The sequence below is a fragment of the Osmia lignaria genome, chromosome 13, assembly GCF_051020975.1.
Source record: "Osmia lignaria lignaria isolate PbOS001 chromosome 13, iyOsmLign1, whole genome shotgun sequence".
Taxonomy (NCBI): Eukaryota; Metazoa; Arthropoda; class Insecta; order Hymenoptera; family Megachilidae; genus Osmia; species Osmia lignaria.
The window spans coordinates 6,772,957-6,789,874 of record NC_135044.1 but is presented as its reverse complement, the minus strand read 5'-3'; the positions used below and the strand labels follow the sequence as shown (position 1 = coordinate 6,789,874).

The 16,918-nt window shown below is 37.7% G+C and overlaps 1 protein-coding gene across 5 annotated transcripts in view; it reads left to right on the top strand.

Moving 5' to 3' along the window:
- The first annotated feature begins 3,817 nt into the window (after positions 1 to 3,817).
- The window catches only part of LOC117602592 (uncharacterized), a 172,596-nt gene continuing 159,495 nt past the window's right edge, over positions 3,818 to 16,918 (top strand). For all 5 annotated transcript variants that reach the window (XM_034320808.2, XM_034320807.2, XM_034320804.2 and 2 more), the window contains exon 1: positions 3,818 to 5,424. In XM_034320808.2, the coding sequence (XP_034176699.2) occupies positions 4,927 to 5,424 (498 nt within the window). In that variant the 5' untranslated portion in view covers positions 3,818 to 4,926. The remainder of the gene's footprint in view (positions 5,425 to 16,918) is intronic.

Below are 16,918 nucleotides of genomic sequence, written 5' to 3'. Positions count from 1 at the left end.
CTTGAGGAAAAGGAAAGCAAGAAGCTCAAACTATTGATTTTATAGCTGAAATTGGTATCTTTGATAAAAAATAAGTGAATTGCTCTGATTTTTAAATCGTATTAGAATACTGGAGGTTATATAGCAATGGTGGTCAAATCTTATTATGGTAAAATATTCGAAATGACAAAAATTTCAATTAGAAAAGTAATTTATTTTTCAAACCCTTTCGTGACTTTTGCGCGCAATATAGCCGAATGCTATTTGCACGTCCAATTACAGCGAAATCATATTACTATTCTGATGAGAAGAGAAATTGGCAACTTGAAATGCATACAATGTAGGAGCTATTCGTAAACATTCATCTAACGTGGAGGATTTAGAGCTGGTATAAATTTGTTCCCAAGACCCCTGCTTAATTACGTAGATTCCAAAGTATCATTAGCACCCTCAGTATTTAAACAACATCGGAGAAGAGGAAAATTGCTGCCTCATTGTAAGTACTGAATCACCATTGTATGAAACATTTTCGCCATAGTTTTGTTAATTAATTATATATTGCCTATGATATTATCACAATGCTTAACTGAAATTTTAAATAAAGGTAAATAAATACATAATCCAGTCATACCAAAGGCAATAATTAATAGAGGCTATAATTTTACGTCAAGGCATTGCAAGATTCGGAGGAGAAGGTAAATGTAGCAGAAGGGAATAGAAAAATTGTTACGATAACGAGCGTAATCTGAAACAACCAGCTGTATACCGTAAAGTGTTAATGACACGAAATGAAACGATTCGTCTGAGACCAATAAATCAAGCGGTGGTGAAATATACTAACCGCCCAACCATTTAATTGCAACGACGTAACGAACATCGTAACGCGAAACAACCTGGCCATCCTGTATCGTACATCTAAATTTTTGCCTCAACTTTATATCGGCAGTTAACACGGATGATATACGCGCATAACGCTTATCCAACGATGCCCACTAGCTTTTTGTAAGCGACTACTGGCTTAAGCTTCTTTTAGTCGCTCAACTTTTATACTGGTCCACAGGCATGCTATTTATGATCGCCATTTCTGTAGCATCGTTGAACACGTTATTCTTTGCTTACTGTCCGACAAATCGCGAGTTAATGCCGACTTGTCTGACGTTCCTGTCATTTTCTTCAAACTATAATAAACATAACGATAGTTTTGTTTTATATGTACAGTGGTATATGGTACTATGGAGTAAAATAAATAACAATAATGAATTTTGTTATTTATGGTCGGTTGGTTTGAAATATGCGAGCGCAGGTAGTGAAAGAATATTTAATTTTGTTTTATGGGAAAATTGCATGCTTTGTTATGTATTGGAAAATATCAGTTACGTAGTTCAAGTACACTCGCAATCAAATCAGGCTTCTCTGGGAAATCTTAATTTTGACGTTATTAAGATTAAAAGTAATTTAGAAAAAAATATCTAATATTATAAAATTTAGTATATAACTGAGAAATATGAATAAGTAGAAACCTGTATATATGAGACCTCTGTTACGTTGTCATTCTCTCTGGGGATGGCTATGGGGAAGGGCGAGAATCCGTGACATCACCATTTTTCCTAAGGGAGCCTGATTTGATCACGAATGTACAGCAACGACTACTTTCTCTCATAGCAAAGCCGCCTGTTATGCTATACAAACAAAGCTGTAATCTTGGTTGTAAAGTTTCAGGCGTTGTTATAAACGCGCCATTATATTTACCGTTTATAATTATAAGGAAATATTTAGGTGCCCCATGGAAAATTAATTAACTTAACAGGACCTAACAAATAATGACTTTATCGTTTTGTGCAATTATTATAATTTCTCTCAATTTCAACCATTAACATTACAGAAAGATTGCAATGTGTTTTTTGTTTGTTCACTGACGTGTAAAATATAGACATTTTTGTTAATTATTTAATACAATAAAATAACGCTATAATTAATTTCTTAAAAATGATTTTAAATCATTTTGATCTCAATTGATCTATAAACGTGTAAGGTCGCCTTCTTATCGACTGAAGACAAAATCGACTGTTCTCTATCTTTCAAATTAGATCAAAATCAAGAAAAAGATTTTTTTTAATACTTTGCATGTTTGTATGTTGTATGATATTAAATTTTAATAAATGTAATAACAATTAATAATATGAAAAATAAATATCCCAATTAATAATTATTATTACAGAAACTCGAAAAGAAAAATATTAAAGAAATATTATTAAATTGTTTAATCTAATGGACTAAATTCGTCGTCTATTTCGTCTCTCTATAATTCAGGCATCATACTCTGCCCGCATAAGCATTTGTTCCCATCACGTTTCATTATTCCATCGATTAGAGATAAAACATTAACTAGAGTCTATGGGGACTACATTTCATCCTAGTTCGTATTCATTGATTACTTGCTTTCAGAGCTCATCCTTTATCATGCTCACCAGACAATTATCCCGATGCACGAACTTAATGTATTATTCAAAGGAAAACTTCAAACTAAGTCGAAGACGTTAAGTAATGCTATATCGTTTAAAAGAAAAAGTAATTTAATTTTAGATAGTGATACCAATACAATCACTTCTATTTCATAGATAAGCATTTCTATTTCATAGTCTAATATGAAATAGACTAGTCAACATAAATCAATGATAAATGATAGTAAGGTTAAAATAAATAGAATATTTCGAGATAAAGCCTCACTATCTACCTTTTGAACAAAATATTTTTTTCAAATATTATTTTTAAAAAGCAAATGCTTATGCACTCGTAAACTACAATTAGTAATTAATATATTTATAACATAAATAATATGAGATTTAAATAATTCAAAAATGGTTGTGCTGTCCCAATAATAGTAATTAGATGCTCTCTTTTAGGTATTTCCATAATTATGTTTGAATGACAAATCGACAAAGGTGAATGTACAGAAATATCTTGGAAATTATCCTGGGTATATATCTGTGTAAGAATGGAATTAATTGGATGATCCATGTGTGGATGTCCTTGTATTGCTATGACGCCAAAGTAGGGAGTGACAAGTAGCTCTCAATAACGTGATATGACATCGCGTGCCATGGACACGAAGGACCCCCTCGATGCATGCTCTCGCTATTTCCTCGCTTTGGTCGAGTAATTTGCTTTTAAACCGGGCATGAGATTGAAAGACGAGTCACCTGTCAATATATTAACTCGTTTCCGCAATACGGGAAATTACTACGGTACTGACAATGAATTTGCTTCCTGTGATAACTTTCATATGTATTACGCAATCCTGATATAACCTAATCAATCAAATTTTCATTTAATTTTCAAAAAATTTTAATATATGAAACTTTTATATTCCATGATTTAAAAATAATAATAATTTAAATTATATGAAAAGGTATATTAATTCCCCCTAAATGTATTAGAATCAAACAATTCCAAACATTGAACATAAGTAAGGTTAGAAAAACACCAAACAAAGATTCTAAATACGCCAATGATTGTCACTGCAGCAATCAATGGGTAGATAAATAAATAAAAGAAAAATAAAACTACTGTTGTCGCAGTGTAGCTTTCTCACCTCGAGCTCAAGAAAGAGCACAACAGAAGAAAGAGAAAACGAAGGACAAGACTGTTGCATCCTGGCGGCGCAGGAGCGCATCAACAGGATGTCGTTGGTCCAACTTGCTTCTACTATACTGCTGGCGGGGATGAAGAAGCGCGGTAGTGGTGTGGATGCGCCGTTTCGGTCGAAGGAGTGGGGGAAGAGCGTAGAGGAAACGCGTAGAGCTCCCTCTGGCGAATATCTCGTGTCAGTCGAGCCGTGTATCGCGTAGCGGTAGTGTTGTGCTTGTGGTGTCGTGTTTCTCGTGTCTCGTCGAGCTCCAATAACGCTTTTATCTCTCGCGATTACGATGTGAGTTCAGTGAAAAATAACGTCGAGATATTATCGCTAAATATGTTTTCGAGCCGGTTTTAAGCAACAATCCCCGAACAAAAGTAAAAGCAAGCGAGTTTGTTTCACTACCGGACCGCGTGCTCTCTGCTCCGTGTCGGTCGCTCCTCTTTTAAAGGATTTTCAAGGTTAAAGCTTTCATTGCCAGCACGAACGATCCGTTGCTCCGATTTTCTTCGTTCTACCCGACGCCAACTGAAGTTTGACGTTCGACAAATTTCGCGCGTGATTCTTCAAAGAATATTCCAATTTCATCCTACGTCATCGCTTACCGACCGCGTTTACCGTCGAACGCCACGGACCGTAGTTCGTATCAAGGATTACAGTGTTTGGAGTCGTGACAGGAATGTTGACGCTCGAAAAGGAGCAAACACAAGACCTTCCGAGTAAGTAAGCAACAGGAACAAAGTGAATCGTTAAAAGTTTCGCCGGTGTGTATACAGTGTGAACTATTCGGTGGCAGTGCGCTATATACTTGAATAGAAAAAAGGAAATTTATCCCTCGTTCGGAATTTCGATCGAATGGCAGCAGATCCGGAGAGGGTGGGGTTCGCGTACGTTGAATCGTGACACGTGCACATTCGAACGCGTTTAAATTGCTCGGTAAAGGAGACCGTAACAGGGACACGGAGTATTCTCGACATATTTGAAAAATAATGAGCGTTGCACGTTGAAGAGCGAACGCGACGACCGGTGGCGTGCAATCACTTCCGGCATCGTCTATCCGTAAGAAGCCGGTTGATCTCGAGGTGGCGGCCATTTAACTGGATAACGCGGTCCGTACCTCGGGATCAAATATTACCACGTGACCGTGTACTCGCAAAAGATCGTAGCGCATTCTTTCGAAGATGTCACGCCGGAGACAGGGCGCTTAAAGGGACAAGGACAGATCGAGACCGGATCGGTAGGGGGAAGGGAAGAACACGTGAACGAGTAGAGGGCGCGTTAAAGCCCTCGCGCGTTCACAAAACCGACGAACAATGACGATGGCTAGCAACATAGTGGTCGAGTGGTTACGCTCACTTCATCTCGGCCAGTACTCCGAGTCCTTTATCGACAATGGCTACGACGATCTTGAGATTTGCAAACAGATCGGTGATCCCGATCTAGACGCGATCGGTGTATTTAATCAAACGCATCGGGCCCGGTTGTTGCAATCGGTGAAGACACTTCGGGAAGAGGGCGCGGCGAGCGTTTACTTCACTTTGGAAGAGAGCAACGACTGTTTGTGCGACAATATTAGTTCGAAATCGTCTCGAACCTCTTCGGAGAGGCCGTTGAGTGACAAAGAAGCGCAGAGGGCATCGCCTACCGCTAGTTCGTCGAGCGGGGGACAGGAATTAACCAAGTTCGCGGACGAATACGAGGAGGGCAAAGCGGAGCTCGTCAGAATCCCAAAGATGCAACTCAGAATGCTGCTGCAGGAGAAACTTAGGCACGATGGCATCAGGTTGGCCTGTCAGCCCTACACAACACCGGTAAGTACATTGGAATACTGTTTCTCCTTTTCCATGTACTCGATTATAATTGTATGTACCGTTAACACGTTCGAACCCGAGTAACAGGCGTAACTCGGATAAGGCGAAATTTTAAATGTAATCGTCGAGCAGCGGCACGATTGATGTACCGGTGCTGAAGAACTTACATGCGTTCTTGAGCACCGCGACATCAATTGGTGCAGACGTTGTTCAACGATCGAATTTCGTGTATTTTCACGGTTGAACAATTTTACGACTTCTTAAAGATAGCCCCCTCTGTGGGATGAGTAGACTACTCCAATGGGCTCGAACGTGTTAAACACTCCGATGATTGGTGTCAAGTGTTCATGACTCCATAAAAATTATGGAGATCGTATTTTTAATGAAATTCGTGTGATTTTAAGTTCCAAAGAATCAGTAAGAGTTTTTTACGAAAAGTTTTCTTTTTAAATTATCGAATGCAGATATTATTTATTTATTCTTCCGGCTCCAGAGTAACGTCTAAAATATTAAAAAGTATTTCAATAAATAAACTGGGTCGGTTTGTAATTAAAAACGCGTATTTCGAAAACGTTAACCGAAGAAGAAACGCGTCCTGCTTACCGGCACGAAACGTATTTTTATCTGTGAAGAATGTACATCAGCCGTTACCACCTTTATACACATAACGTGTAATTAATTGCGGCATTTTTAACCGAATATTCGTATTCCGTCTTCTCTACGTACAGCTGCCAGGAAAATACGTAAAACTCTCGACGCTTTTTGCTGCTTACGCTGAAGCTAACGTTACGCATTGCGCATTTCAATTTCAATGTAACTCGTAACACTGATACGAAACAAAGTTTGCATTTTCGAAAATTGCTACGCTTGTTTTCTCATTTTTAACAATTTTCTTTTTGCAATTATTTTTGTGTCAAGGGTTAAACAGATTTATTTTGCATGGGTACGTTTACGATTGAAAATTTCTTTATTTTCGCTTTCCCATTTGCTGTAGATTTTAATGGGCGAATAAGTCATTTGCGATAATTTTTTAGTCCTTCTAATTGCGGTAAAATTTGATATCGTTATCAGGAATATGAAATACGAAATTAAATTAGAATTGGGGCTCTCTCCATGGTCCGCCATCCGAAAGTTAGGCTTCATCTCATGCTTCACGCTGTAAAATAAGTCATTTTCATTTAATTATCTCTTTAAATTGAAATAGAATATGGAAAAGGCAGGTTTGATTATTTCACTGTTTTAAAAGTGGATGTCGATGATAGGATGATCTTGATTATGCTTGTACGTGTTAAGAAACACCCTGTATATTAGTTTCTTTCGCTCTAGATGCGCATACTTGCACGCAAATGATTGCAGCAGCAGAAAAAGCATAATAAAAATGTCGCTTCTCTCTCAGAGCACGGTGGTCCGGTCGTCATCTGACCCCTTCCACTTGCCCGTTCCTTCGACCATCATCCCTTCTCGTGCAAGCGGGAACGCACACGATTTCTAAATACGTGTGTGCACCCATGAAAGACGACCCGTAGACACGATGCGAAACCATCAACCTTCGTCCAACGCTTTGTACACTAAAATCCCCGTTAAGATCCTTATTTCGAAAATATTAATATTAAAAAATTTACACCTGAACGGTAGGCCATTGTAGATCCAAGTGATACTAATCGAGGCTAATAAAAAGGCGTTCTAGGAAACATTAAATACCATATTATCCATAATGACTATCTTTCAGTAGAAAGGAACGTTGATCGTGTTTCTAATTAATGTACCCCAACGTCTGTGCGGTATTCCTTTTTTTTTCTTTTTCAATTCAAAGCTTTCGTTAATCGTCTTACATGCATACTCGGTACAATATTCGCAGCGTGTTCTCTACTTGTATCACGAACGACCAGTTGAACAAATAAATAGGCGCATAGTGGTGCTGATTGTATCGCGGGCCCCGTAATTGGCAACGTGGTCCCTATGCTTGGAATGTTGATTGGCGAGATACCCGACCAAGGCGCTGAACAAATCGGCCCTTCCGGATTGAACCAATAAATACGAAAGTATGCCTCCGAATCGAAGGTGGTAAATATCGGTCGGGCCAGGTACATTCATTGTAACTAAAATACACCGGGTCAGTGACCTCGTATTCAAGAGTTTTCTATTGCATGTCGTATACTTATTGCAAATTTTTTCAAAGACTTAAAATAAAAAATTTTTACATTCCTAATTATGACGAGTTTGGCTACAGCTGGTAGAAGAATAAAAGAGGAAGGTCGTTAAATAGCAGAATGGTGTAACTTTGAAATTTAATTATTGATTTTTTACGTTGCCCCTCGCCGATTAAAAAATTAAGGGAGAAAAATTTTTAATTAATTCTGGTACGGGAAAAATGGCCCTTCTAAGAAAACTACTTTGAAAGTTTTTTCGTTAACTTTCTATAGAAATTATTGCACGGAACTTTATTAGAAATGAACACATCATTTTCATAATGAACCATCAAAATAATGACTGTCAACATCCACCCATTAACCCTGGGCGAATCGCGATACGAAATTAGATTAAAATTGTGGCTCTCTCCATGGTCCGCCGTTCGAGGGTTACGCATATAGCAATATTTGCACAGAGTTTGTATTTGATTGGCGCGATCGGTAGCATTAAATAATCAGACGATTGGGTTGTATCACCTTGAATCGTTGGATCTGAGGTTAGCCGGTAAAATGGTTGTTGCCGTGACACGAAACCAAGGGGAACATGGAACGATCGGGCGAGTTTAGTAGTTTCTGATATTGTAGGTGAGAGGAGTACAGCGACCGAGTTCGCCCGTATGTTATAACAGTACGCAGACCAACGGTAATAGCGTTTAAATATTTGAGCAAATGTTCAATCGATATACCTATACCCTATCCCTTAGCCAACCCCGTCACAGCACTTTCCGAATCGTATTTTCTCTCTTCCTTTACCTTTTCCAACTCGTTTTACCTAGCGAACGACCAATCGAACACGTTTCCATGAAATATCAAACGCGACGAATGAGATTCTCTTATTCCAACAAAAGGGAACGGGAGCCTGGGGAAAGGATGAAACGACAGATATTATGCTTTATACCGGGACAATACTACGTAATTGATGGAAGATAGTCATGGTTAGCGAGCTTCTTTTTTTCATTTTCTTTCCATTTATTCTGAACGTTGCATCAACTATACATACACAGTGGGATACGGCACAATGAAGGAAATTTTTACCAATAAAGTCAGAATGTTACAAGAAAGATGCTGTAACAAAAGCAGGGATCAATCCTTCGTTTCATTTCGTTCCAAATATGATACATTTTAATCTTTTTTCAATGAAATACAAATGTTAGACTGAATAGATGATGAGGTAATCGTGCTATTATTAAAAATGTATTAAACTCTGATTGTGCATCCGGTAGTCGTACACATTCTCTAAATATTGTATTAAATTACCGGAGACCATAGTTATAGAATATTCTGATTGAAATTCGTAATAGAATATTACACGAATTTCACTCTGCACTATTATTCGCTGCAATTGACAATCAGCCATTTTGCATTTAGAACATTAATGAAATGTTTATGCAGTCATTTTCATCAAATATTTAGCTTCAAACTGATATGACATAAGCGTTATTTCGCGGTACTTTTGCGTTATCAAATTACGTCGGACCTTTCGTGTTTCGAAATTAGCTATCTGATATGCAAGAATGTAATAGAACTTCACCGTTTGCTAGAACCGATAACCGGCCATTTTGTATTCAGAATATTGATAAAACGTTTATGCAGCTATTTTCATCAAGCTTCGAGGTTGAAATTGATGCGCCACAAGTGGTATTTGGTAATAGTTTTCTGTCATGAAATTTCGTCGTACTTCTTGTGTCTACTAATTGTCTACTTATTTCACCTCTTAACGCAAATATCCGGCATACGTAAATATCTAACTTGAAAAGGTAATTTAAAAAATCCTAGATATTTAATAGAACGTACTGTGCGCGTGAACAAGAAATTTATGGTTTTCGTGGAAAGAGCCATTAATAATCTTTCATTTCCTTCTCTGTCCTCGCTTTCCTTCTCTTCCGCTACCGCTTTACCTTCTTCCGCCTCCGCTTCTTTTCACGATCCAACGATAAGATTTCTTCTTCTGACGCTGGCTAGGAGCAACTCTCGCATCCTTCCCGTCCTCCTTCCTTTTTCTCCTCTTCTGTTAAAAAAAAGAAAAAAAAAGGAAGAAGCATAGCTTTTCCCAACACCTGCGAAGTACCGAGTTTGCCAAAACGTTAATGAAGTAGTAGCAAAGCGTCGCAATGAAGCATTGGTTCGTTCAATGTCGTTTTGAATAAAATTTTCTATTTTGCATTTTAATGCTGCTCAAAGGAAAATATCGAACATCTTATTGGCTCCCAGACGTGCACTGTGTTCGTGGAAAAATTTGGTTATTGACAAAGTATGTATTTGAAAAGTAATAACTGAATAACTTTTCAAGTTAGATATTTGCAAAAAATAATTTCTGAAGAATAATAATTGGGAACCGTTTTATTTTTTAATTTTGTTTACTTCTTTGTTCATTTCAATGTGACACATATTTGATCATTAAATCAAAATTGTTTCCAATTTACCGATGCAAGAATTTCTGATTACACGGCCCGATCATCAAGAGTCAGGAAATCAATGTTCGCGCAATCGGGAGATCAGGTAATTGGTGCCTGGATAATCGATCTCTAGATAACCACCTTTCTACTGTAGTCATTATTCAATATAATAGATTATTCAGTTAGCCAACAATTAACACGTTACTTACACCTGCTGTTGAACGCACAAAAAATATGTTTACGGCGTATAGATGGGAACTTCATGTATCATTCTGTCACTTTGTATGAAAAATTGATTGAAAATATCAAAATTGATTTTCAACAGGTGATATAAATTAAATTAACGTATTTGCAGAGAAAATGCTTTTGTAAACAAATCAATATTTATTGTCATTAATAGAAGCTTTATTTATCTATCGTTATTTCTTCAACTGAGGTAATCATATAGAATTTTTTTAGAGGGGTGGAGGTCCCATAGAAATTTTGAAATATTAGAATCTTAAATTTTTTTACCAACGAGGGGGCAAGTCCCCATTTGTGAGGGGACAGGCCCACCCTGGCTCCTAATTACGCCAATGATCGCATCCGTTTAGGGTTTCATTACAGCGAAGCCAAAAGTAGGGTAATGTTTCTGTGAAATTTTATAATTTCTGTCCGAGAATGAAAAGCACTTGTCTTTTCATCGCCGTATGCTCTTCTTTTCTTTACTTTTTTTTTTTTTTTCATTCGTGCGTTTGACAACGAGACAAATTTCCCGCGTACCTGTGAAAAATATTTAACATCCGTAATGTCATTCTGCCGCGTTCGCATGATAATCCAGCCGCGAAGTAGTGCATATACAGACGTTCTATGGGGCACAAGGGGAAAAAGGAGATGAGAACAGGATTACGTTAGGTCAACCGTGTGTGTACACACATGTGCATCCGGCATGCTTTGCCAGAGCATGCAACGTATGTACAATATATCACTGAATGTCCGCGACCAGAGTAAAAATCTCTTTAAACGGAAAGTTCTTCTTTGATGTTTCTGTTTTCAATGGTTCTCTTTCTAGCCTCAGAGAGCGTGTTTGTTTCGCAGTCAAGTCTGCTCGATGTGCATCTTGTTCATTTAATTTCCAACATAAAGACTGTCTCTCGTTCATGCATCACTTGAATCACTTGCTCGAGTAGCTTAAACGCTAACTGTTTGCACACATCAGAAACCAGTTGGTGATCAACCGATGTATCTAAAGATTTTTTTTTTCTTTTTTATTGTCATTGATTTATTTGCTGGTTGCCTCAACTGTTAAGGTTATTAGTAAATAAAAAAATGCAAAAATTTTTATTAATTAAATTAATTTATTTGATTGTAAAGATTAAATTTATGTTGATCACTCGTTCCATTGAATCATGAAATTCTAGTTGTTTCGAATTCATGTACATAACAATTAAGTATTGTTATAAACGAAAAAATATAAATATGTGACAAGATACTAACAGTGTTTCCAAATTAATTATCGGAAGACAAACACTGGTTTCATGATAATATTTCATAAGTAGATATACAATTGATTCTCTAACGAATCACTGTGCATTTAGTTCATTGTTAAAATAATAATTTAATTCTTGTGTTATCGTTGTTTGTATCGCAATAAATGTGTCCATTGTGGTTAATTATTGGACATTCATTAATATGTATTCTGTGTATTTCTGACATATTGATACGTACATGTATCGTTTTTTATTGTCTAATTTCATTTGATTATAAAAAATTTGTATTTTCGTAATGCAACAACTTAAGATCGCGATGTTAGATCTATTTGATGGTTAGCTGCTTCTTGTTGTTGCCAAGAAAGCTACTACAACTTTGAACAATTCACACGGTCTGCAAGTTAGGCGAAGTAACTACTTACGGAATTGCAGTTTATTGTACGTGAGCTACTTACTATTCGTATTACGTTTCGCAACAGTGAGAGAGTATCAGACAGAGTAATGAGGAAATAAGAGAGACCCGTTGGATAAACATCAGAGAAACGAACAGAGACAGGGAATATGAAGAGGAAAAGTGAAGAGAAAGGGAACACGAGCATACATCAACGATGTTCATTTACAGATGCGGTAACTTGTCACTACTTGAGATATATTAACCGGTTGAGTGGCAAGGAACACCGTACTGCTCTTTGCATATGGAAAAAAGTGCATATCAGAGAACGCTGCAACTCTTTCATTTTCTTCTCATTTAAAATTATTAACGAGGACAGAGTTCCGAATGTCGCACTGATTTTAAGAAAACCAACTTCCTCTTGCTATATAGCCACCATTTGCCTTTGCAGCAATTATAAAAATCTACTGTATTCTAACACAAACGAATTCTCTCTCGCTATATTGCCGAATATGCTGTATTCTAACCTGAACAAATAATTTTTGTTCTTTATTGATCTTAGCCTATGCAAAAGTGCACCGCAATGCAACCGGTGCATCGCGATGCAAGGGTCAGCGGATACAGGTGCATTTTGAAAAAAGAACTCGTTCCGTGCCGGTTAAAGTAGATCAACATTAAAGAAACTGAAATGTAGGTGTACGTAGGTATTTTTTTGCCCTTTGTACACAGACGCAGTTGTTAAGTAGAAGCATTATCGCGCGCGCAGCATTCTCCCTCATCGAGTGTACAGGCAGACAGGGAGGTAGGCAGGCAGGCACGCAATGCATGCACCGCTATCTAGGTAACATTAAGGACTCGCCGGGTTGTATTACGGTTGCCGGGTAATAAACATGTTTAATTGCAACGCTAATGGTGCAGGCGGGGGTGCAACCCAGTCTCTTGTCCCTGCAAGTCTAAAGCCATTGCGTCGGCTTTGCTTTCCACCAGAATGCCATCGTTACCCTCCCCTACACAAGCGTCCCTCTTAAAAGGAAAGCTAGCAGGGACATCGACAAGCGGCTGTTTGTATGGACGATCGATACGTACTAGAAAATACGATTAAATCGATCGCAACCGTTCTTGTTCTGAAAGCATCAGCATCGCGACGTTTCGTCGGTTATTAGGGTTTACAGTCCCGTTCAGTGTGTTTGCGTTCGTGAAACGTTATCGACACCGGAAGTTTCCTGTAACGATGGCAATAATTGTTTGGGGAGAAACTGCGGTGTAGTTGACGGTTTAGCGAAAGTGAATCACGTATCTAGACGGGGTTTAATCAAGTAGCGTTAACGTAATTTGTATTCATTAGAAAATGTTTCATTCTTTTTTGTTGAATAAGAAAAATTGTTTCGAAGCATCGTAAATGATTTAAGGTGGAAAAGAACGTAGGGTTTTCTGTTAAGCTTCATCCCTTATTGATCGTATTTCAAAATAGAAAGCCCTTGTTCCAAAGAAATCCACCCTCTGTTGTAAGATCGTTCTTTTTTTCCGACGGTAGTCCAGGAAACTTTTTTGCTTCCGTCGGTTTTGCCTAATCCCCGGTAACGAGACAATGCTTTTGTTTCATCCGAAGTTTCGAGTGGCCCACCCTCTCGGACGATCGATCGGCTGATAAGAATGCCAGACTTGCCGCCGATGTTATCAGTATTCGGTGCGTGACGCTACTGATATACCGGATTTGATAACAACCGACCACTGTGAAGTCAAATCATTTAAGATTGCATTTCTTTCATGCCAACGAGTCTCTCTGCTCTGCATTCTGATTCGGATCTTGATTAATCCTTTTATTCTCAAATTATTTAACTACCATCTTATCACTGGGCTAAAATAAACTTTGCATTCGATAAAATTTAAACAATTAACTATTTGATTGGAAAATTTAAAATTTTTCGTATTTCTTCCTTATTGAATTGATTCCTCCCCTAATTACACTTGTTAGTGTTAGAATTCAGCTAATCATTCAAGATGATTAGATATCTTCGAAACAAAATTTGATATTAGAAAGTCAAACAGCTTGACCCAGATAGAGAATGCATCGAGGCAATTTGAGCGGGATGAACGGAATACCGTGAAATTTCGACCCCCTAGGGGCGTATCGAGATGCACATATGTACTGTTGCAATGGCTCCATTGTAGCAGTATCGAGTTGGCAAGTGGTGGCATAAGAATAGCAGCGGCTGAAGAATCTTTAATGCCGTCCCGTTAACCGGTCAAGAATTATTACCATTTCCGGGTAGCTTCGGGTACGACCTGAACAATATATCAAGCCCCTTTACCTCCGTTCTCGCAGCAAAGGATCGACCAAAAGATTCCGACTGCTGCTAGATATCTTTCTTACCAAGCAAGATTTTCTACGATTTGCAAACGAGGCAGATTTAATCCGCTTGGCGGCCAGAAAAATGACAGCGTGGAAATTGGCGCAACTGCACCGTTCGTCTGTGCAATCTTTATCACTCGAGCAGCCATAGGAAAGACGAAGTAAGGCTATTATTCGACTTCCGTTGAAGGATATTCTTCGAGTGAATTTTTCTTATTCTTTCCATTGTCGACTAGGTTAATTATCTTTTCTTTAGTGTTTCATTTAAGTTTCAAAAAACACATCCTATGTGGGCTAAATATCGTACCTCCTAATTTTTTCATATGTATAAAGGGTGTTCTAAAAACAGGGAAAATTGTAGAAACGAGAAATTCTATTTATACTTACAAGACTGTTCGCTTTGTGTTTTAAATGTAAAGGTCAGAAAGTTGGAGATCCAAACGCTTAATTATTGTCAGAAATTCTCGTAATAATGATTCGTTGTTCATTGTTGCGTCGTAACTTCAGGTAGAGACTGTGCAAGGCTGAAAACCGTGTCAAACGACGAAGACACGGCTTCGCCATTGTCCTGCTCGTTGCAGACAAGATTATAAACGGCCACCCTTGAACGGTCTGCGATATAATGGCCTCGTGGAAATGGGCACATACCGTTAGAGAATTTTCTTTCATTAATTTTTTTCTCCACTTTCAAACTTTTCCACCGATGATAACTAAGCTATCGTTGTCGTTATATAATTATTACAATTATTTCAATTGGGCGTGTTAATAGTTTTATGACAATGTTAATAAAAGAAACGTATGAACGTGTGAATTTTATCCGTCAAAGTTCAACCACCGTGTATACGTATAGATTCGTTTAATACGTTTCATTCTCTGGTTTATAAACGAGTGTGTATACCCAAAGGCATAATTAATTCTCACGGGCTGCTCTCACATTTTCTGACTCGATTGACATTGTCCGTATGCGGCTCGCTTAATTTCAACGATACGTCGAAATGGCAAATAACCAATTAACGAGAAATACTCTGTACGTCTCTCTGTAGAGTATTCGATGAAAACGAGAAATACGCTGGGGAGAAATATACATTTCTCCAACGAGTCCTACATTTTCCTATTTATGTATTGTCGTGCAATGTATTTAATTGTAGCATTAACAATCACGTTAATATTCATTTTTAATTACAATGATAATTGTACAAATCTGATAATTTGAATTATTTTTCTTATTAGATTTTGTACAAATTAGTGAAGATAAATAATTTAATGACAAGGAACGTGAATGTAGAGTACGTTTTTCTAATGGTAGTTTAGCTTTAATTGCATTAGTATTCTTATAAAGGTACAGTGCTATTAAATAGAGTGTAGTGCACCGAATGGCAGCAGGTGTTGATTGTGCTCACGACGAAGAGGAACAGGCATTGTGTCCGTGTGGAAGCAGTAATGGTCGTTTAACCTGTAACCCTAAGTAATTACGAAGTTAACCGATGCAAATTACAATAATTTGTGTTAAAGAAGTGGAGGTTCCTCTCCCTTAGCTAGATCAGCCCTCGTTGCCACCCTTTTTCAACGTCTACCATACATTTCCTTCGACTCTAATCGTTAACTGACTCACTTCCGGCACGATTGAAACGTTATCTGAATTCTCGATTTGATTGATAGACTTATCTGTCGCTTCTCGATTAGAATTTTACATCTTTATAATACTGTCTTTGCAGGTGATTTATAAAAAATAATATCGTGTTATTTTAATATTTTAATTTAATAATGTTCGAATACACGAAATATTTCAATTTTCTTACTAACCACAATTTAAATATTCTCAAATATATTTGAATCGCTTAAAAATATCCAACATTGGTAACAAGTCGTGCAAGACTAGTTCAGTATCAATGGTATCATTCCAGTCAGTCTGGTCTTGATATTGCCATTAAAATTAAATGGCCCATGTTGTCCCTGCTAGCCAGTCAAACGGGTTAATCCTCGAGAAAAGACTCAATGCATTCAAAGGATTCTCCAGTTTTTGATCGATGAATTGCACATACGGTATGCGGATAGAAAGGATCGTTATCGCGATAAAGCGTTTCGCAGGCGATAACTTCTGACTCGATGGTACGCGAATAGCACGTCCACGATGCGTATCTTAAGAACAATGGCCTAATATATCTGCCTAACGCGTTTGCGTAAACACTTTTCTCCGTTTCCGTTGGGTACTTAGCATGTTTGATATCGCCACAGTGCAGACGTGCCGCAGTAAATCGTCTTTTATAGCCACTGTTCACGTCACGATCGCCCGGAGCTGTTCTATCGATACGTGAAAAATCTTTGTTTAAATAGTTTGTTGCGATCCTTGTAATGGTACTTGCCGTTTGGCTACCGATTCCACCCACGCATACCGACGATTTCTTGTACGGTTTTCGTTTCTCAAGACTTTCATAAGAAATTAATTATGCCCTAATAAAATTTCTAGCACAGGTGGTAACTACCTTAGATAAATTTATTAAGTTTCGTAAAACGAAACCTTGTTCTATTAACTTCGAATTTTGAAAGAAAATAAATATCGAAAAGGAAAGCTGGTACAAGCAATACCTTCATACTGACGTTGAACAGGCGATGTGAAGCATAAATCGTGTATCATACTTTTGGTTTCTTCGACGTTTTACACGTCGATACCTATGGTACCATTTTGAATCTCTGTT